The sequence below is a fragment of the Petaurus breviceps genome, unplaced genomic scaffold (assembly GCF_028583685.1).
Source record: "Petaurus breviceps papuanus isolate PSGF00001 unplaced genomic scaffold, PetGlider_PUasm1.0 90633, whole genome shotgun sequence".
Lineage (NCBI taxonomy): Eukaryota > Metazoa > Chordata > Mammalia > Diprotodontia > Petauridae > Petaurus > Petaurus breviceps.
Genome location: NW_027187293.1, coordinates 9587510 through 9608828, shown reverse-complemented (window position 1 = coordinate 9608828; position 21319 = coordinate 9587510). Strand labels below are relative to the sequence as shown.

Here is a 21319-nt window from a genome sequence, read left to right as displayed (position 1 = left end):
ACCGTTCTCATTTCTCTTCCCAATTTTTCCTCCACTTCTCTTATTTGATTTTCAAGATCTTTTTTAAGGTCCTCTACGGCCTGTAACTAGCTCGTATTTTTCTTGGAAGCTTTTGGTTCAGGAGTTCTGACTTCACTGTCTTCCTCCTGTTCCATGCTTTGATCCTTTTTGTCCCCAAAATAGGAGTGTAAAGTTGGGTTGCTCTGTTTGCTTTCCTTTGCCTGCTCATGTTGCCACTCAAATACTTGACTTTTGGGCTTTTTGCCACAGTAGAACTCTGCTACCAGACAGCGCTGGGGTTTTCTCAGCTGCCGAAGGTTGGATGCCCTCTGTGAAGCCTCCACATGTTCTGGCAAGCTGGTCACGCAACCCAGGACCTCCACCGTAGACAGCAATCCAGATCCAAGCAGGTTAAAACAAGAGCGATTATGTCTCAGACTGGTTGCTTGGTCCCACTACAATTTGCAAGCCAGGAGCTGAAGCTTCCATGTGGCAGTGGCTGCATGGCCGTGGTGCCTCAGCCACTTCTCGCACTGGGGGCAAAGGCTGGATCACTCTGAATTCCCAGGTTCCAAAGTCCACACAAAGACCTCTTACTTTGTCCTTGGCATCGATGGGTTGATAATTCTGGAAATTACCATAGCTGCTGGTGATCTGAAGTCCCTCCAGCCAGCAGCTGGTCAGGCTGCCCTGGGGCTAAGACTTCAGGCTCCAGTGGGACTGGGGTCAGCTCCCCGAGCACCTTGCTGGCTGCCTGCTACTGGCCTGCTGGGCTGTCCTCAGCGGGAGGTTAGCTTCTCTATGTCATTTTGTGGGTTCTGTAGTTCCAAAGTTTGTCTAGAGTAATTTTTTACATGAATTGGGGGAGGCAGGAGCTGGAGCTGCGAGGAAGCCCTGTTTCTACTCCGCCATCCTGACTCCACCTCCGGCTAGTAAGTGTTAAGTGTCTGAGGCCGCATTTGAACTCAGGTCCTTCTGACTCCAAGGCCAGTGCTCTATTCACTGTGCCACCTAGCTGCCCGGAAAATGCTTTTTAATACAGAAAAGGAGCTTTTGGAAGTGTTATTATTCAGTTTTTATCACTCTAAGCAACTGATAATAGATTTGATATAATTAATTGAATAACCAGGTCTTTACAAAGAATAAATGTTAAACATCTAACATAAGCATGTAGATACTTAAGAATATAAAAGTTTTAATAGCAAGAAAAGGAGAAAAGCTCCACAGCCCATTTGGATAATTAGGAGAATATGGTAAAACAGAAGGCTTTAAAAGACCAAAAAACATGACTTTAGACTCTGAAAGAAGCAAGAACACAAAATTTGCACCAACTTTCTATAAGTGCTGATTGACACTCTTGAATTTAGATGTTTTTAGCTACTGTGTTGAAGGTAGGTTGCAAAAAATCTGAACAAGTTTAAGTCCCAAATTTAGGGAGATTAGGAAGGCATGGAGTAAGTGAAGTCTTTTTTGTTTTTTCTATTCTTTGCAGCTAGATGGCTCAATGAATAGAGAGCTCAGGGCCTATAGTCAGGAAGACTGGAATTCAAACCTGACTTCAGATACTTATTAGCTGTATGTCACTTAATCTCTGTTGGCCTCTAGAGAAGGAAATGGCAAACCACCCCAGTATCCTTGTCAAGAAAACCCACAGGAAGTATTGGCATGATATGATCCACAAGAGTCACTAAGAGTTTGACATGACTGAACACTTGAACAACAACGATTATTTGCAAAGCTTCCAAACGTCTTTGGGAAAGCCCACAATACTTCTGGAATGTAAAAAATACTATGTTCTTTATCTAACCAAGTGTTTAAACTCTTATTAGGGTTAAAATACACTGCAAATTCATTACTTTAAATGTAATTCTTAAAAACAACATTAAAATATTTAAATCAATAGAAACTTTACATAATTAGTATGTTACTTATGTCTAAATAGTTTACATAAGTATGTATATACATACAATACATATGTGTGTACACACATACACACATGTACCTCCACCCCACTCATACATATAGTATAAAATCTACCTTGGCATTATCAAAAGCTAACAGCAGAGTTCTGCCATTTGTTAAAAATATTTCCACAGCATTGTCTCTCAGCTGCCACCAACGCTTATGAACTTCTTTAATTTCTTCATATGTCCAAGAAAATGAAGCTGGTTCTGTTTCTCCCTGAAGACTCTAAGAAAGTAAGTAGAAAAATAAAGTCTTATTTATGGAATACATAAGATAAAAAGCAGAAATTATTTTAATCGTATTTTTCCCATACCAGGCATTAGACATGTTACTTGGTGTATACTGGGCAAGACAATAAACCTTTCTGAGTCGGTTTCCTCATCTGCAAAATGAAGGGGGTAGATGTTCTCTAGAGTTCTGTTCTAGCTCTAAAACTATAATCAGAGAATGTCTGGAAGGGGAGTGTTGGGACTAGATTTTGTAAAGCTTTGAACGTTACTCTATAGAGTATGGATTACACATCATGGAAGTAACAAAAAGTTGATCAAGGTTCTTGAACAAGGAAATAACACGGCTTTAGGGATGTTTTTAGTAGTACCATGGTATGGCAAAGTGCAGGATATTTGATAATGGTGAAGATGAAAGATTTATGAAAATCAATTAGATTATAGTAACAGTCTAGGCATCATGTAATAAGGGTCTGAATTGGTGTTATATGAGAAGGAATGGAAAGGAAGTGACAGATGCAAGAGATATTTCAAAGGAAGGATTAATAAATCACTGAATGGAAGCATGGGGAGAAGAAGGATGAATCACATTTTGTTTTGAAGTTTCCAGAAAATTAGATAAAAGACTCAGTTTTGCTCATACTGTACTTTGAGAGGTCAGCAGGACATCTAATAGTAAAATAGGCAGTAAGAAATGTCATATTAGAACTCAGGAGACAGACTAGCGTAGCAAAAACATTTCCAAAGAGGACTGAAGGTTAAAGGCATGAGAACAAAAGAATATGTAAGAAGGGTAATGGCCCATGAGGGAGATTTGGGGATCACTAAATTTAGAAAAGAGAGATAATAAGGAAGATGAGCAGAGAGGAGGGAAGAGAATTAGGATAGTTTCAATGCCAGAGAAGTTCAGGAAAGAAGGTATTGTAAAAAGGAAGAGATGATCAGTAACATCACGTTTCAAGGGGGAAATAAAGGGTAGCCAACTTGTCCATGATCATATAGTTAGTGCCAGCATCAGGATTTGAAACTAAATGTCTTCTGCCTCTAAGGTCAATGCTCCTTCTATGTAACCAGACTACCTGGATCTACCTATGTGCACTATCATTCAATCCATGACTTGTCATCTTTCTCATAAAGATGTTATAAGAGACTGTCAAATGCTCTGCTGAAATCCAAGCATATTAAGTCTGGAACTTGGGAGATAACTCAGAGTTAGAGACTGAAATTTGGTAGTCATCTATGAAAAGGTGAAGAATGAAGCCGCATAAGTGAATGAAAATGCCAAAGGAATGGATTATAAAGGGTAGAAGAAAAATATTCCATTATGGATTTTTTATATGCCTTGAGGGGTTTTATATAGTAAATCACAGGATAACACAGTGGCTGCAAAGATGGCAACTATCTAGACAAACTGAGTCCCATATAATAATTTCTGTTGAGAAAAATTTAACTTATTGCTGACAGGGTCCAAACAAATCCTATATGTGAACTCTTCTGATTACCCATTCACCTTGTCAGAATAAGTACTATACTTTTACAAGGGAAGGGAAAGAAATCGAATAAGCATTAAATTATAATTAGCTTAAAAGCACAGCACCTACATATGCCAGGCACTGTACTAAGTGCTTTACAATTATTATCTCATTTGACCCTCATTATTTTCTTGGGACAAACCCATGGAATTTTCAGGACACTGTCAAATAGTGCTTTACTTGAAAAGAGTTTAACTGGACATTATTCATTGTATTTATTTGATTCACAATTAACTCCTCAGAACAAAATACCTTTCCTTTGGCTTATAAAAGCTGGTGGAATTTTTAGAAACTTTTTGAGACTGAAAAGTCAAATTGGAGTCCTAAGAAAATACTGAACTCATAAATTACCAATTGCTAATTTCTTAAAAAAGATTTTTAAAAAATGCTTTAACTTTGTTGACATTTAGGGACAATTAGGTGCTAACTGCTGCACAGTAGAAAAGAATTCCTATTGAATTTCTTTGATTATTTAAAGTAAAATGAATCACTCTCCCTTAAATTATTCATGTTAGAATCATTCACATCATTTGTTTGTAAGCAAGTTTCATGATTTCTTTCATGAATTCCTTTGAAGTCATAACATACTCATAACATAACCGTAGCCTACAAATAACTTGAGGTAACAGCATAATTTCAGGATCAAATTTGTCTGAATTAAGGAAAATTATGTCTATACACACTTGTAAAAGTAAAGGATACTGAAGTTATCCAATCTATGAAGCATTGTGACAATTTGAATTTTTATTGAAATCATCACAAATCTGTTTTGGGCCAGCTTCTTTAAAAGACCACACACTGATAAGTGGTGAACTGAATGGGGAAACTAGCAGCCCTTTTATTAACAATTAAGACAATGATAAGGAAGAACAGATTGAAAGTGCAAGAAGAAGGCTTTAGGATGAACTATAACAAGTATTTGGAAGTTACAAAAGGGAGTATTTTTCGGGAGATTTTTTTAAAGTTATGATTTGAGTGCATATCATTCTGAAAATGCAAGACAGATAATATAAATCCTGGGATCTCAGTTTCTGACAACAATCCAACAAATATTTATTAATATGAGAGCCAGGAAAATAACAGTAATGCAAAATAATGTTTCTTAAATGCATTAGAGAAGCGCAAAACAAATGTTCTGTGAGTCCTAAGGGGTAAAACTGTTACTGACAGGGTAAAGTCTGCATGGAGGAATTTAGGGAAATCATGGAATTTCGGTGGAACTTTTAAAGGATTAATATGAACTTTGCAGTTAGAGAAGGAAAGACATTCTGTGCATTGAAAATAGTGCTATCAAAGGTGTGGAGGCAGGAAAATTAAAAAAAGCTTTGGTGGCCACTTGATCATAGGGTGGTATGCACAGAGGTTTCCCCTCTGTTATAGGATAAGTAACATTTAGCTAAGTTTCTATTTTGCAGACTGAAACCTGTACTCACCGAACTTTCAATTGTATCAGAAGCATTGTCTTCAACAAAATACATTCCACATTTACCTGCAGAAAACCATTTGATACAGAATTAACAAAGAAAGCATTTGCTTTATCAAGTTTGAATTTACCACAGCAAGATTAGTAGTAAATTTGGATAATGGTCTTATAAATCAATTACCCAAATGACCAATTAATTAGCATATGGAATTTTCTACCAAAAATGAATAAGAGCTGTCTTTTATGTTATCATATGTTATACTATTTATGTAGCACTTTAAGGTTTGCAAAGTACTTATTTCATTTGAGCCTCAAAACAACTTTGTGAAATTGGTACTAGAGGCAATACTAATGCCATTTTACAGATGAGGATGTTGAAGCCATAAGTGATTTGGCCATGGTCACAAAATTACTGAGTGGCAGAGACAGTATATAAACCCAGGTAATCTTTACTTCAAATTTAGCACTCTATCCATTCTCTGCAATTAAGCACCTTGCTGATTCCAAGGTATCTGACTTCCAAGATTTGACTATAAGATTGCCAAAACAGACTCACAAGCTCATTTATTTATTTTAAGATATATTTCCTACTACAAAATTTTCCACATGCTAGGGAATTTTGTTGGATTCTCCCAAATATACACTAGCTATTTCTGAGATCCAGATCGATTATAAAGTACAGAGGTGGGGGGTGGCCAGGTAGCACAGCGAGTAAGAGCACCGGCCCCAGAGTTGGGATGACCTGGGATCGAATCCGGGCTCAGACACTTAGCACCCACCCACCTGGCCATGTAACCTTGAGCAAGTTACTTAACCCCAATTGCTTAGGGGAGGCTAGGTGGCACAGTGAGTGAGAGCACTGGCCCCAGAGTCAGGATGACTTGGGATTGAATCCAGGCTCAGATACTTAGCACCACACCCAGAAATAACTTGTGTAACCTTGAGCAAGTTACTTAACCCCAACTGCTTAAAAAAAAAAAATAGAGGTGAGGACTTAAGGGAAAATATAACAGGCTATTAGACCTGTGAGTATAACCTGTGAGTTCTTGGAAACCCTATAGGCAAAATCATAATACAATCAAGACTAGGGACCATAAGGATGGCAGCAGCCCCTTTGTATCTGCATGAGTACCAAGATCAAATAATGCTTTCCTATTCTTTGAAGTGTTAGTGAAGAAATTAATTCCCTTATTGTACAGGGAAATGTAAACATCCAGATAACTTAGAAAGATACTGATAATTTCAAAAGCCTAATACACAAATGTGACATGAATTATGGAGAGAAAAAAAATCACATAATGCAGGCATTCATTTTTGTACAAGTATATCTGATTAGAGTAGGTAAAAAAATAATATTTGGAATTTAAAATCTAATTTAGAATGCAATAATGGGATGACTAAAAATTGAAGTATTATACCTACCATGCGTGCAGAAAACTGTGACCACAGAACTTAAAGTTCCACAGTGTTACTGCTATGCTTTTAAAGACATAATGACAGATGTCAATTTGGAGGAATTTAATTTAACTGGAATAATTTTTAGAAGTACAATATAAATTTAATGTCAGAATATTTTCAGATCAGGAGGGGGAGATAAGCACGGGTGCTACGCTTTTTAAAATGCTGATTTACCCAATAATAGTTCACCAGCTGTCTCTCTAGATGGTGCAACACTGATACATCTTCTATTCACTCTGTCAAAACAGTAAAAAAAATTATGATTTAATGTTCTGACCCATCTTACTGTGTATTCCATCCCCCATCCTCCCCAATTTGGCTACAGACTTCAGCAAAGTAGTAGAGGGACTTCAAGGGCAGAGAACATCTTATCAAAACCTAATCTAAATGAACATGGAATGAATTTTTTTTCAACATCAGAAGGTAAAAAACAGTGAAATGGAAAGGCTAATAATCCTCACAATCTTTTTTTAAAATTATAAATACAACTTCAGTAATTTTAAAAGCAATCCTATGTTTTGTAATTTTTATTTTCTTACAAAATCTATTTAGTCTATTATTTTTTTTATGTAAATGAATTATAAACAGCCAGATGGTTCATTTGGATAACCTCACTGTTTAAGTTGGTTTATTTGTCATACTAACAAAAAAGAACTCTTATTGAAACAAATTCCACTTATATAATATTGTATTCAGTTGCATGAACATTTGATTAACATATTGACTTGACTGTTTCTTATAGTCTGCAATGAAGAATTAAAAAAAAAAACCTCTAGCTAGCTAAAATCTTTTGTCCTATTTTAATTCACTAGTCAGTCAATCATTTGATAAGCATTTATTAAGCAATTACTACTTGGCAGACACTGTGCTGGCTGCAGAGATACAAAGAAAGGCAAAAAACAGCCCCTGTCCTCAAGTGTACATTCTACTAGGAGAGACGACCGGTAAATAATTAATCATATATAGGATACAGACAAAGTAGCTGGAAGGCAGCCTGAAATGAGAAGGCACTAGCAGCCGGTGAGACCACGAAAGGCCTCTTGCAAAGAGTAGGACCTTAGTGACTCTTGAAGGAAACCAAGACATGGAAGGTGGGAGGTAAAAGAACAACAGGAATAAAAGACAGTCATTGCAAATGAAAGCAGACAGGGGACAGTGAGAAGTTCAAGGAACTACATGTAGGCCAGTGTAGGGGAGTAAAGTGTGAGACTGGAAAGGGAAAATGTGGTCAGGTTATGAAAACTTTATATTTAATCTTACAGGTAATATATGGCCAATCTTACATGTTAGATAAATTACCTTCACAAAAGAGGGGACTGTGGACTGAAGTGGGGAGGGATTCAAAGTTCAGAGACAAATTGGGGCCTGAACTAGGATTATGGATGAGGAGAGAGAAGAAAATAGAAGAGAGGTGAAGACAGAAATAGTAAGATATGGCAATAGATCGGATATATATGGTGAAAGAGAGTGAAAGTTAAGGATGAAACTTTGGTTGTGAGACTTGGGTGACTGGGAGGCTGGCAGTATCCTCAACAGTAATAGAAAAATTTAGCAGAGGGGAGGGTTCTGCTGGAAAGATAATGAATTCTGTTTTGAACATTTAGAATTTGAGAAATCCATGAAACATCAGTTTAAGATGTCTAGGAGGTAGTTGGTGATGTGTAAGTGTAGCTCAGGTGAGATGCTGGGCTAGACGGATAGATCTGGGAATTATCTGCATAGAAATTATACATGAACCCATGAGAGTTGATGAGATTACCAGTGAGAAAGTATACAGTCAAATTATAAAGCAGACCAGAACAGAGCTGTGGGCGACACCTATGGTATGACATGGAAAAAGAACCAGTAAAGGAGACCAAGAACGTGAAGTAGAACAGAGGCAGAAAGCCAGGGAAAGAATAGCGCCATGAAAATTCAAAGAAGAGAAAGTATCTAAGAAAGAGAAAAAGATGATTAACAATACTAAATGCTACAGGCAGGTCATGAAGAATAAGGACTGAGAAACGCCCATTAGCTTTGGCAAGTAAAAAGATCTTTAGTGAATTTGGAGAACGTAGTTTCACTAGGGTAGTTATCTTTTCTCCCTTTTGTTACCTGATTAAACTTCTAATTTTACAGTATTTCTGCTTTTTGCTTATTTCACAGGCAAATTTATTTTTAAATGTCTTGAATGATGGACAAGTTCATTTGTATTTTCTTTTCCCATATAAGTCACTACTGATCAGGTTGTTTTTCCTTAAGATTCATCTTTTTAATCCAAATTCACTAGGCTTTTTCCCCCTCTGTGTATTCTTTATATACAAACATAATTTCTACTCTTGGCCTCAATTCCTTCTTGAACAGATGCAATCTTTCAATCTGTGTTTCCTAAACAAATAAGCTGAAACAATCGTGATTTGGATAAGACCATACTACTTTTCTAACAATCCTACAACATCCCTGTATATATTCTAAGAACAAAGAGCACAGAAGAAAAGCATGCATCTTCACTGTTGATATTGTCATTACTCCCACCGTCCAACAAACCTCACTATGAAATACTACATTCATTTCCTACCTCTGGTTTCTTTAGATTGGACAATATGGAATATTTCACATGGACACACATGAAAGTGACATAATATTCTTTCCAAAAAAATATCACTTTAATAGATACTGTATACATGAGGCAGCTATTAGAATGTTAGATAATTCCTATAGTGTCAAATTTAGGAAAAAAGCAAATACAATTTTTGTTACATTTATAAATTTTTACCTTATAGATTCACTTGCTGCTTTATCTTTTACAGTAGAAGAGAAAGAAGAATGTGTTTTATCTTCAAATAAGTAAGAAAGGGGAGGTTTAATGACTTCTGTTGGGAAAAAAAGGGAAAACATTATTTTTATGTCTACTGCATTGGTTATATAAAGACAAATATGAAAGAAACCAATATTACCTTCTGATTTTTGCCTGTCTTTAAGAAGGTATTTATTTGGAATAGTTAAATAACACCTTTGTAAACGGCGTCTCTCTCTATTTGGACCTTCTGTTGGATCCAATTGCCAAGAAGCTGGATAAGAGATAGGGTCATACCAGAGTGCTCTACAAATGAACATACGGGAATATTAATAGTAGCACAATTAATAATTAACAATTATGAAATTAGTATGATGCTACTTGATAGCAGCAATTCATAATAAATACATAACCTAGGTATTTTATAACGCATGAGGTAAGGCACATTATTATAACATGTTTCATGAGCAATAGAATGGAAATGGAAGATAGAAAATCCAAGTTCAGGTTTCACTTCTAATGCTGACTTCTAATTTAACCTTAAAACTTCCTAGGTCTTATTTTACCATTTGAAAAATGAGAATGATTCTACCTACCTTTCCTTCTTAAAAAGAATAATAATAAAAGCAGCATTAACTTTCTCCATTAAAATATTTTCTTTTTTTTCTGTCTTTTTTGGAGGGCAATTGGGGTTAAGTGACTTGCTCAAGGTCACACGGCTAGTTTTTATGTTAAGCGTCTGAGGCTGGACTTGAATGAGGTCCTCCTGACTCCGGGGCCAGTGCTCTATTCACTGCGCCACCTAGCTGCCTCCAAAATATTTTCTAAAACACATAAAAAAGGCACCAAGCCACAGAGTATCCACAGCTCAACTGAAAATGGGATAGAACCACTGCTTCTGAAATAAACTGTCAGGTGATTGAAAGGAAACTGTCGAGATAAAGTGCATAGGTCATGCCTTTCTGATCACTGGACGAATTCTCACTGATCTACCTGATTTATTTGAAGATAATACTTAATGTGATACACAACATGTGTAAAATTTACTGCACATGATAGATTTAATTTGGCTTTCCAAAGGATCTTCTTTGCAAGTAAAAATTTTTCCACAGTGCCTATCATAATCAATTTTCTAAAATAAGTCAACTTGACATCCTCAAGCACAGATTTAAAAAATCCCAACATTTTAAACATAAAATATTTGTATTGTAAAGATACAAAATAATGTCACCTCTGGACATATTTAAGAATGTTAAAAATGTAGATGTTTGCCAAGAATAATTATTATTTTTGCTTACCTGTCATGTGTAAGCTGTTGAACAAGTTCCTGCCAGCGTCTACTCGAACTCAAGTCTACTTTATACATTCCCCTGATATGCTGAATCACCTTCTTTCTTTCAATTCCCTGAGAAAGTGACACTGCCTGGGTGATATCTGCAGCTATTTTAGAAATATCCTTTGATTTCATATCTAGGCGCTGAAAGAGACTAAATGAACAGAAACATGTAAAAAATATACTTTGATAAATGCACTTATAAATTATCTAAAATTGGGGTGACCAGGTGGTGCTGTGAATACAGCACTAGCCTTAGAGTCAGGAGGACCTGAGTTCAAATCTGACCTCAGACAACACACACACAAAACTAGCTATGTGGCCTTGGGCAAGTCACTTAACCCCAACTGCCCTACCTTCTCCCTTCCCCCCCCCCCCAAAGGGCAAAAAAAACCCCAAAACAACCCAAACAAAAAAAATTTATCTAAAATTTTCAACAAGTTATACTGATTTTTTTTTACATTTTTGAGAGTTCCTAATGGCAACATTATTTGCAGCATGAATTTCTGAAGAGTCTTGGAAAGAGAAGGACCCTCAAAGCACCAGACCTGTTTTAAGCACAGCCTCCACAGCCATCAGTGAGGGCAGAGAAGGGGTCTAATCTGTTTTACTACTATTAGCAGCAACTGCTGTCCGGCTGTCACCAACAGGAGTCTACCTAATGGAAGCCTCCCCTTCACCCCTATGGACCACTGTTGAGGCTTCTACCAGCCCAGCCTTCACAGTCATCATCTGGGGAAGCAACTACTATTGAGAAAGCTATCCCCACTAGCTGCCACTCATAGGCCTGGTAAGTTATGTGGTCAAAGAAACAGGGTACCCTAAAGAAGAGGCAGGAGGCAACATGTGCCAGGCAGTTCAAACTACCAGCATCACCTTGCCCACCATCTCCCCTTGAATGTCAGTGGAGACAGTCCAAGACCTGAACCCAAGAGCCTGGGGAACAGGAACCCTTCCAGACCAGTGCCCAAAGAAAGCTCTCAACCTGGGAAGCTGCTATTTAGCAACTGCTCTTGTAGTAACCACAGCTACTGAAGACCCAGAAAAGAAAGTTCTTACCACCAGAGCCTTTGGCACCGTCAAATGTTGAACATTAGAAACTGCTATATTATCAGTGAAAATGACATTAAAGAAGAAGCATTATCATATGCTTTGCTGCTACTTTAAGGACCAAAGGACTTTTCCCATTTGACTTGCAACTGAAACTTTTCATATGATGTCAACTTCATTAGAATGCAAGGTCTGTGAGAGCAGAGACTTAACTTTTCTATTATTGTCCCCAGGGCTACTTAGCACAGTGCTTTGCCTGTAGTAAATATTTAATATTTTTTCATTCATTCATATAATCTTCACTCAGATGTATTCCTAAGTATACAGATGTATAAATGCACATATAAATTAAATAAACATTCATTTTCTGTTTGTTACCTGAAATGGATTCTACTATGTATGATTAGGGACATATGCTTAGAGAGATGGGCTTAAGGCCTGCTTAAGGTCACTTTTTCATATGTGGGCTATGGGATATTGAAGGGCAAGCCATTTAACTTCTCAATGCTGTAAGCAACTAAGATTATAAAAACTGCAGAGAAGGTGCCAACCTATACAAAGAGTTTCCTTACCTAGGAGCTCCCTATTACCAATGAAAACACAGGTTCAGACCTTCTCCATATAAGTAAAGAACTGTAAGACATGTTAGTTGCTAAAAATGCGTACTGAGTATACAATTTGCTCAAAGATAAAACTTTTTAAAAAAATGAAACAGCTTACCTTTGTTGATTATTATTGACTGTTTTTTGCCAGGTAGCTTTATTCACAGATTCCTCAATCTCATATTTTCTTAATTCCTAAAAAAATTTTTTTGAATAATAATTTTCTAACAAAGTATGATTTATTAAGCTATCAATAAGATTCTAATAATTGAATATGAAATAAAAGTTAAACAAGTAAAAACAATATTGGAAACTAGAATATGGAATCCATATTTACTTACCCCTTAAATACTACTGAAATCACATAGCAATTTTTTTGGATACAAATGCCATGAAGGTGTGAATCAAGGGAAACTAGGGTTTTATTACAGGAAAAGGGTAAGTTTCCCCCCCGCCCCTTTCTTTCAGGTACTAGGAAAGTCTTTTTTATTGGATTCTACACAGGTGCTTATGTTATGTTTGCTCTTCTGCTATATGAAGCCTGAACCTGAAAGTTAATGCTTTAACTATCTGCTCTCTCTTTTTTTTGTTTCTTCTTTCTTATGGTTTCTCCTATTGGTTCTAATTCTTCTTTACAATATGATTAATGTGAAAATATGTTTAATATAATATAAATGTATATGTTAGCTTAAATCAGATTGCATTCCATCTTGGGGAGGGGGAGAAAATTTAGAACTCAAGATCTTATGGAAGTGAATGCTAAAACTAAAAATAAATAATTTTTAAAAAGTTAATGCTTCAAAACCTGCTTTCTATCAAAACAGAAATGTATCTTTCAAAAGATTATCACTACATAGAAAGATTAAAAATTAAATTATTTTTCTTCTTTGTTGAAGCAAAGAAGTATTTATAAACATGAAGCAGCATTGTGACAAATTGAATAACATTTTTATATAACATAAGGAAACAAATTATTTTATTTTTTATTTGATGAAATTCTTTGGGCCAGATTTGAAAAATCTATTAAATTATGTTAATATATTATATAGAGATATCTTTATATGTAGATATCTATATATTATTAAATCTATTTAAATTATGAATGTAATATTTATATTGACTCACCTCTTTAATTACTTTTAAGAAGTCTGCCTTTGTTGGCAGACTGGGAAGAGTGCATTTATGACCACACAATTTTAAAATATTCATAAATAATCTTGCTGTAGCTAGTTCTTCTTCAGTCAATTCTTCTTGGTGATTATGCAAAAATTCATTTAAATAAAGGACTAACTTGGCTCCATGCTGCAAAAGGAAGGGACAGGAGGAAAAGGAAAGATAGGTACTTAATATTTATTGAACTGGATTACAATTGGAAAGTACAAAAAAAGTAACAACATACAAAAAGCATTGTAAAATATGCATCTCTTTGTGCAGTAAAGACTTTACTTTTTTCTTTAAAATTTTATTTAGGTCTAATAAATTTTTCCCCAATGCTAAGGATATAAGTTCTCTTAAAAACCCTGAAAATGTTTTCTTTCTAAAATTTATAATACATAAAGTTGTAAAAGCTGTAGGTTGGTCAGGAATTCTAAAAGGGAATCTTTCTTCTGCTCTTTTATTAGCTTTAATTTCATTAAAAAGAAAAGGTATAGAGAATCATATGAGGCCACAGAGGTCCTGAATCATGATTACCTAAGGATGGATAGACTCCCAACAAAAAGAGTGAATTATAAAGATTACCCAAATAAACTCTGGGAATAATATTATGGTTAAATTCAACCAAGATGACTGATAATAGATAAAACTTAAGAGAAAAAAGTGCCAGATTATGTTTAGGTATGTCTTTCAAAGTTTACTTTATAAAAAGTCGCCATCAGTTGGCTGCAGAACCCGAGTGCTGGCAAGACTGCTAAGAGCATTGAAACTCTGCTTTGTGTTAAGGAACAAAAATGAGAGCAACAAAAGGACATATAGCAAAATAATGAGGCTGATTTTCACAAATGCCTCATCCAATCAATTTCAATACAAGAGTCAAATCTCCACAAAAAACAAATCAAACTAGTATTTAATAGACAGCATTCTGCATAAGTTATTATTTGTACGTAGTGAAAAAACACAAATCAGGAAGCTTAAAACTGTACTGAAACTTGGAACAATGGGCATATGCCTCCTCATTTTTAAAACTGCAATTTAAACCTTAAGAGAGTTCACAAAAGAAATGTAAATTCTTAACAACTTTATGAAAGATCACTCCATATTGTTAATAATATTTATAAATGAACCTTTTATAGTAGCAAAGAACTGGAAACAACGTAGGTGACTATCAACTGGGTAAAGGCTAAACAAAACTGGTACATGAATAGAAATATTGCTGTACAATAAGAAAAGATGAATATGGTTAATGGAGAGAAGCACGTGAAGGCCTTTCTGAAGAGGAGAATGGGAAAAAAAATTCTCAAGGACTACAATGTAAAGCAAAAGAACAATAATAAAACAATTGAAACTGAATGCTATGAAATGATAATAACTAACTTTGTCCCACAGAGAAAAGCCTATCCCCCTTCACTACAGAGATTGGGGAATATGGGTTGTAACACTGCATATAATGTCAGGAATTTTTTATATGTTGTTTAGTTTTTAATTTTTTCCATTAAAAAAAATTTTATGTCTTAATAGATGATTCTCAAGGAGGGATAGAAAAGAGGGATAAACTAAGAAATTGTAGATGATATAAAAAAGGCAATAAAATTTTATAAACTGAAGATGGAAAGAAAAGGACTTTCTGAAACTACCAAAAACAAGGAAATGCTTCATTATCCCAAAGAACAATCTTGCTAATTAAAAATTAATAGTGTAAACAGAACCCCTATGCTTCAATGTCTCATTTTGTTGTAGAGATGGTTATGGGTTTTCAAATGCCAACAATGTAACATAGTGTAGTACACAGAGAGTCAGCTCTGAGGTCAGGAAAGGCTGGGTTCAAATCCCATCTCATACATATAGAGGTTATATGATCCTGAGCAAACCACTTACCCTCTCAGTAAGAAACACATTAAAATATAATTGGGAAATGCTTAACAAAATAAATAGAAATAAAATATAATGTCAATTTGTGGGTTTTCTGGGCCAATATGCGAAGCAAGGATCCACTGCTATTTGAGTTTGACCCCACAACTCAAGAAGGTGCTCACCTGTATTGTGGAAGGTAGCTTCCTCTCTTGGGAGTTCCCTATATTAAAGAAAGCACAGGTCCATTTCCTCTTCTCTATTTCAGTAGGGCACAAGTTCTAGAAGGTCCTAAAGGGCTGTCAGTATGGGTCTACTAATAGACTATAAGTCTATTGTGACCAAAACCAAGCAAGCTATGTTTTAAAAGTTCATTAGTAAGTTGGACATGGGGTGATTTTCAAAGTAATGGTTAGAACCATGACAATTGTAGAGGGTTCATAAATTGCATCCATAGATGTGGTATCCACAAGAATATTAGAACATCCGACCTTCTACAATACTTTGGCACCTCTCTCATTGTACATAATTTTTCAAATATCACTGACAATGACAGCCTCAAATGAAATTGCTCTCTCTACAGTTACCAATGATTCTTTTCGACCTCTCTGCAGTCTGACACAGTTATTACATTTTCCTTCTTGATATCCAGGTTTTCACACCTGCTCTCTACTGGTTCTCCTAACCTGTCTGACCACTCCTTGCTATCTTTGACTGGATCCTTACCCAGGCTATGCCCATTAACTGAGGTATCCCCCAAGGCTTTGTCCTCAGCCCTCTTCTCTCTATGTGCAATTTTATTTAACAATCTCATCAGCTCCCGTCTATTCTCAGCTCTATTTATCTGGCCCTAACCTCTCTCCTGACCTCCAGTATTGCATCTCCAGCTGCCTTTTCTACATCCCAAATTAGATATCTTGTAGACATCAAAGTCAACATGTTCAAAATTAAGCTCATGATCTTTACCCCAAATCATCTCTTCTTCCCCATTTCCCTATGACTGTTGAGGGCACTACTATCCTCCCAGCCACTCAGGCTCACAATCTACTTGTCATCCTCTATTCCTCGGATCTCCCTCCCCTCTCCCCCCAGTTTGGATCTATGTTAGATTGTGAGCTCTTTGAGGTTATCCAATCAGTCACCAAAATCTTATTGTTCCTATCTTCTTATTACGTTGTCTGTATGTCTCCTCTTCTCTACTTGTACTTGAGGCCCTTGTGCCTTGACTCTTGACCTTCCTTTAGCATCTGACACTGTTGGTCACCCTCACACTCCTCTGGCTTTTCATAACACAATACATTTTAGGAAGGAGTTTTAGGAGTGTTCAGAGAAAGAGAACCAGGGTTTTGTAAAGGGCCATGGGATGATAAATTTAAGGAAATGGTGATGTTTGTCCTAGAAAAGACTCAGGTGAATCACAAAAGTGGTCCTCAAGGGCTAAAAAGTATAGAGGTGGGGTGAGATCAGAGGCAGTATAGCCCAGTGGAAGAAAGCACACTGGCTTACAGCTAGAGTAATGCAGTGAAAACTCCAGTTCTGTCATTATTACCCATGTTACTTATGCAAGTCACTTAATCTGACCTGACCTAAGTTTCCACATCTGTAAAGTGAGAGTGTTGGACTAGATCACTGGTGTCAAACTTAAATAGAAACAGAGCCCTATAGGATCTGTTTCTAAGCATACTAATTTAGAGAATCACAAAGCAACATTATCTATGCTAAATTCTATTTTTACTTATTTTGTTCAAATTTCCCAAATGCATTTTAATGCACACATTTGTGAGTTTGACACCTCTGGGTTAGATGGTCTCTAAAATCTCTTCTAGCTCTAAATCTAAGAAACTGGGTCTGTTTGGCCCCAGAAGTAAAAGCTATAAAGGGGCAAATTTAGTAATGAAATAAGGAAAAACTTTCTAATGAACAGAGCAAACCAAAAGTGAAATGAGCTAAAGGAGTTAACTGATTCCTTCCTCACTAAAGGTCTTCAAGTAAAAGCAGAATGGACACTTATTTGTCAGGTACATCGTAAATGGCTTTTTTTAAAAAGTGAGGTGCAGATAGGTCTAGATGACCATTGAGGTTCATTCCAATTCTAAAATTCTACAATTCCATGAAATGTCAACAACCTAATTTGAAAAGAACATATCACTATAGTTTTAGTGGTATTTAAATTAACATATTAAATCATACTGTGTCATTACCCCAAAGCATAAGATAAGCATATGCAATGGTGAAAACAGCAAGATGAGTGTTTAACAGAACACTATGAATTAAGCAAAAGACAGCTGCTACCTGACCAACAGAGACACATGGACTACGAGCAGTAGCCCTGCCAAGTTGGCAAATTAAGAAAATGTTAAATGACTAGAATATTTTCAGCTATGTGTCTCTTAAAAGAAACACTTTAACTTGAAAAACAAAATTTTAAGTATAGTCTAAATTCCACATTTAAAAATAATTTTTAAAAATCTTCAAAACAGGTTTTTATTTTGATGTTGCCACACTACTGAAGCATTAATCTAAAATTATGGGAAAAATGACTTCAATTTTCTGCAATTCAAACTACTCACAACTTCAATCATCACAAATGAGATTATAAGTAGGAAGTGAAAATAACTATGTTGCCAGGAAAATACCTGTCACAAAGCCTACAAGCTTAACTAACCACTCTTTTTTTTTTTTTCACAGACTATTTGGTTTTATTTTGGACATAGTTCTAATAGGTATTTTCTTTCTTCAATCCATAGCAATTTAAAATCATCAAATTAAAAAGTAAATAAGAATGGCTAGGTGACGCAGTGAATGGAACACCGGCCCAGGAGTCTCCTGACCTGAGTTCAAATTTGGCCTCAGACACCCAACATTTACTAGCTGTGTGACCGTGGGCAAGTCACTTAACCCCAATTGCCCTGTCTTCCCCCTCCAAAAAGGAAAAAAAAAGTAAAGAAGGAAAATAAGGAGGAGGGAAACCTGCCAGAATAGATCCCTATTCAGTAGCAACAGCTCAAAGTACTAATGGCTAAGCTTCCTGGAAATGAGAAGGCTTTAAGGTCATTAGAAAAATCAAATTAAGATCAATATACACTATGTGAAAAGGCAAGGAAGTATTTGGTAAAAAGAAATGGATTGCATCCAAAATGGTGGTAATAAAGAAAGCCAAGGCCCTTAAATGGACAGATAAGCTTCAGTTATCTGGAAAGTTCACTCACATGGAGCCTCTCATCTATATCATGAAATGAAGGACATGTTATTCTGCTCAGCCCTGACATGCTTCTTTGGCTTTTCAGAAAGGAGAATGTAGCCAATCAATTAAGTAGCTATCTCTCCTCTTTTCATCCCTTCTATGATCTTCTTTCACCCTTTCCTACTGAATTCCCCCACATACAAAATTTCTTTTTTTTAAAATTAATTTGTTTGTTTCCTTTTAGTTTACAGGATTCAATTCCACAATTCCTTGAATTTCACATTTTGTTCCCCTTCCTCCCCTCCCCCACATGGCGGCATATAGTCAAGTATAGGATCTGTATAAAGACGGATTGTATCAGATGGAATGAAAAATGGTAAAGAGGACATAAAACCAAACAAGAAAAGGAAAAAGATCAGGTATTTTGCTTCCACCTGGATTTTACTAACCACTCTTGAAGAAAGAAAGCAGCTTTTAGATCACAGTGTAAAGACTTGGAAGGATAAAACATTTAGTTATTTCCTTTTCACAGCAGTTTTGAGCTTTGTCCTTGTTTATAATGGACAGAAGATCAAAGCCAGTATAATAATGAGGATGCTGAAAGCTAGAAGTGACAAATAAACAGACGGAAAAAATAGCAACACTGAATGATAACTACTCATAGTAATGTAGTACTTCCTCATTTCATAGGGAAACTAAGGCATTGAGAAGTTAAATGTGACCCATGGTTACCACCTTGTAGGGCTCTGAGGTAGTAATGAGCTTTGGGGTCCTACCTCAAGTCCAAGCCGCTCTTCTTTTATGCCATGAGGTCTTTTCAGCTAGAAAAGATATATGGTGCAATGAGGTTGGGGGGCTGGGGGAGGAGGTCGGGACGAGGTGGGTAGGAGAGCTAGCTATTATATACACCTTAGTGAGCCCAGAGGGTGTTATTGTATGATGGAACAAAGTCACAAGACCTGGGTTCAAATTCTGATTCATCTAATTACTACACATACAAAAAAAATCATTTTTATTTTAAGAGACTTAGTTTCCTTATCTGTAAAATGATGGTGTTAGAATAAGTCACCTGTGAGATTCCTTCTGTAGTAGTTTTAAATCTATGGTTCTAAGCATAACTGATGTTCATAATTATTATAATTAATTATGAGGAAATATCAAATCATATTCAAATTAAATGCATAACTCTTGAGATATTAACACCTAAGTTACAATTTTCACATTGTGAATGGCTGTGAACTCTCTATTCACTGACAGTAGGGCAAAGCACTTTACATCTTATTTCATTTGTTGGTAACTTGGACAATGTCTCTACCCTGTTTTAGACCAGAAGTAAGTGTGAGGTATATTTTAGAAATATTTCTAGGTGTGGGTAGGTGGTGCAGTGAATAGAGCACCAGTCCTGGCGTCAGGAGGACCTGAGTTCAAATCCGACCTCAGACACTTAACACAAAACTAGCTATGTGACCTTGGGCAAGTCACTTAACCCCAATTGGGAAATTATGAATTTATATTCCTCTCTTACATACAGTTTGCTTTTCTTTTCAAGTATCCAGTAAGTTCAATATGTTAGTTTCACAGCTGTCCTGGTTGTGAATCATTCTGAACATCCTTCTATTCTCTTCTCTGAGAATTAAAAAAAAAATTCTTAAACATCGAATAGGTGGCTTTCAAGTCTTCAACAACCAAATTAAAAATGTTTCATATCTCTAATAATAAGAGAAAGGAAAATTAAAATAAGTGTGAGGTTCACTTACACAGATAGGCAGAGATGACAGAAAAGGAAAATGGTCACTGTTTGAAGGAGCTATGTGAGGACAGGCACCCTAATTCCTTGTTACAGCTTTGAGTTGATCCTGTCATACTTGAAAACACTTTGGAAATGCACCCCCAAAATCATTAAACTGTACATAGCCTTTGACCAAATGATACCACTTCTAAGCACATATCACCAAAGAGATCAAGGATAGAAGAAAAGCACTCATGCATTCATAGCAGGATTTTCTGTTGAGCAGCAAACAACCAGAAACAAAGTAAGTTGCCCATCAGCTGGAGGAGCAGCTGAACAAACCATGGTATATGAATGAAATGGAATATTAATGTACCAGAAAAAATCACAGAAAGTATGGATTCAGAGAAACCTAGGAAGATAGATAAAATGACAAAGTGATAAGAACCAGTCAACCTATATTTGTAAAGTGACGACAATAAGGTAAAGGTAAAAATAACTTAAGAACTCAGACCAATGCAGTGATCATTCAAGACTCTGGAAATGCGATATCGACACTCTCTTCAATTTCCTGGTTGAGAAAGGACTGACTATAGGTGTGGAGTGAGATACACAATTTCAAACATGACCACTACAACACAAATTGGAATGTCTTATTACCAGGGAGAGTTTTTATTTGCCAAGGGGGTGTGAAAGGGTAGGAGAAGAGATTTGGAAAGGAGAGAGGAAAGAAGGGAAGAAACGTTTACTAAGTGCCAACTATGTGCCAGGCACTGTGCTAAGTACTCTACAAATATATTCTCATTTTATTCTCACAACAACTGTGTAAGATGAGGACTAATGATCCCCATTTTACAAATAATGAAACTTGCTCTGGCTAACTGATGCTAGATTTGAGCTCAGGTCTTCCTAATGTCAGGCCCAGCTCTCTAACCACTGTGCCACTCCCTCTTGCTGAAGGAGGTGGAAAGAGTGACAGTAATGCAAAGTGAGAAAAAAAGAATAGTAATGAAACATTTTTAGAAATACACAGA

General features: G+C 36.1%; 1 protein-coding gene across 1 annotated transcript in view; it reads right to left on the bottom strand.

Annotated features, from left to right (window-relative positions):
• Positions 1–2037: 2037 nt before the first annotated feature.
• LYST (lysosomal trafficking regulator) overlaps positions 2038–21319 on the bottom strand; it is a gene marked incomplete at its 3' end in the record, with an annotated part of 140233 nt that continues 120951 nt past the window's right edge. The window contains exons 32-39 of the mRNA XM_069064505.1: positions 13492–13668; positions 12485–12561; positions 10680–10868; positions 9542–9687; positions 9361–9457; positions 6780–6841; positions 5158–5213; positions 2038–2190 (exon numbers count right to left, since the gene is read on the bottom strand). Of these exons, the coding sequence (XP_068920606.1) occupies positions 2038–2190; positions 5158–5213; positions 6780–6841; positions 9361–9457; positions 9542–9687; positions 10680–10868; positions 12485–12561; positions 13492–13668 (957 nt within the window). The remainder of the gene's footprint in view (positions 2191–5157; positions 5214–6779; positions 6842–9360; positions 9458–9541; positions 9688–10679; positions 10869–12484; positions 12562–13491; positions 13669–21319) is intronic.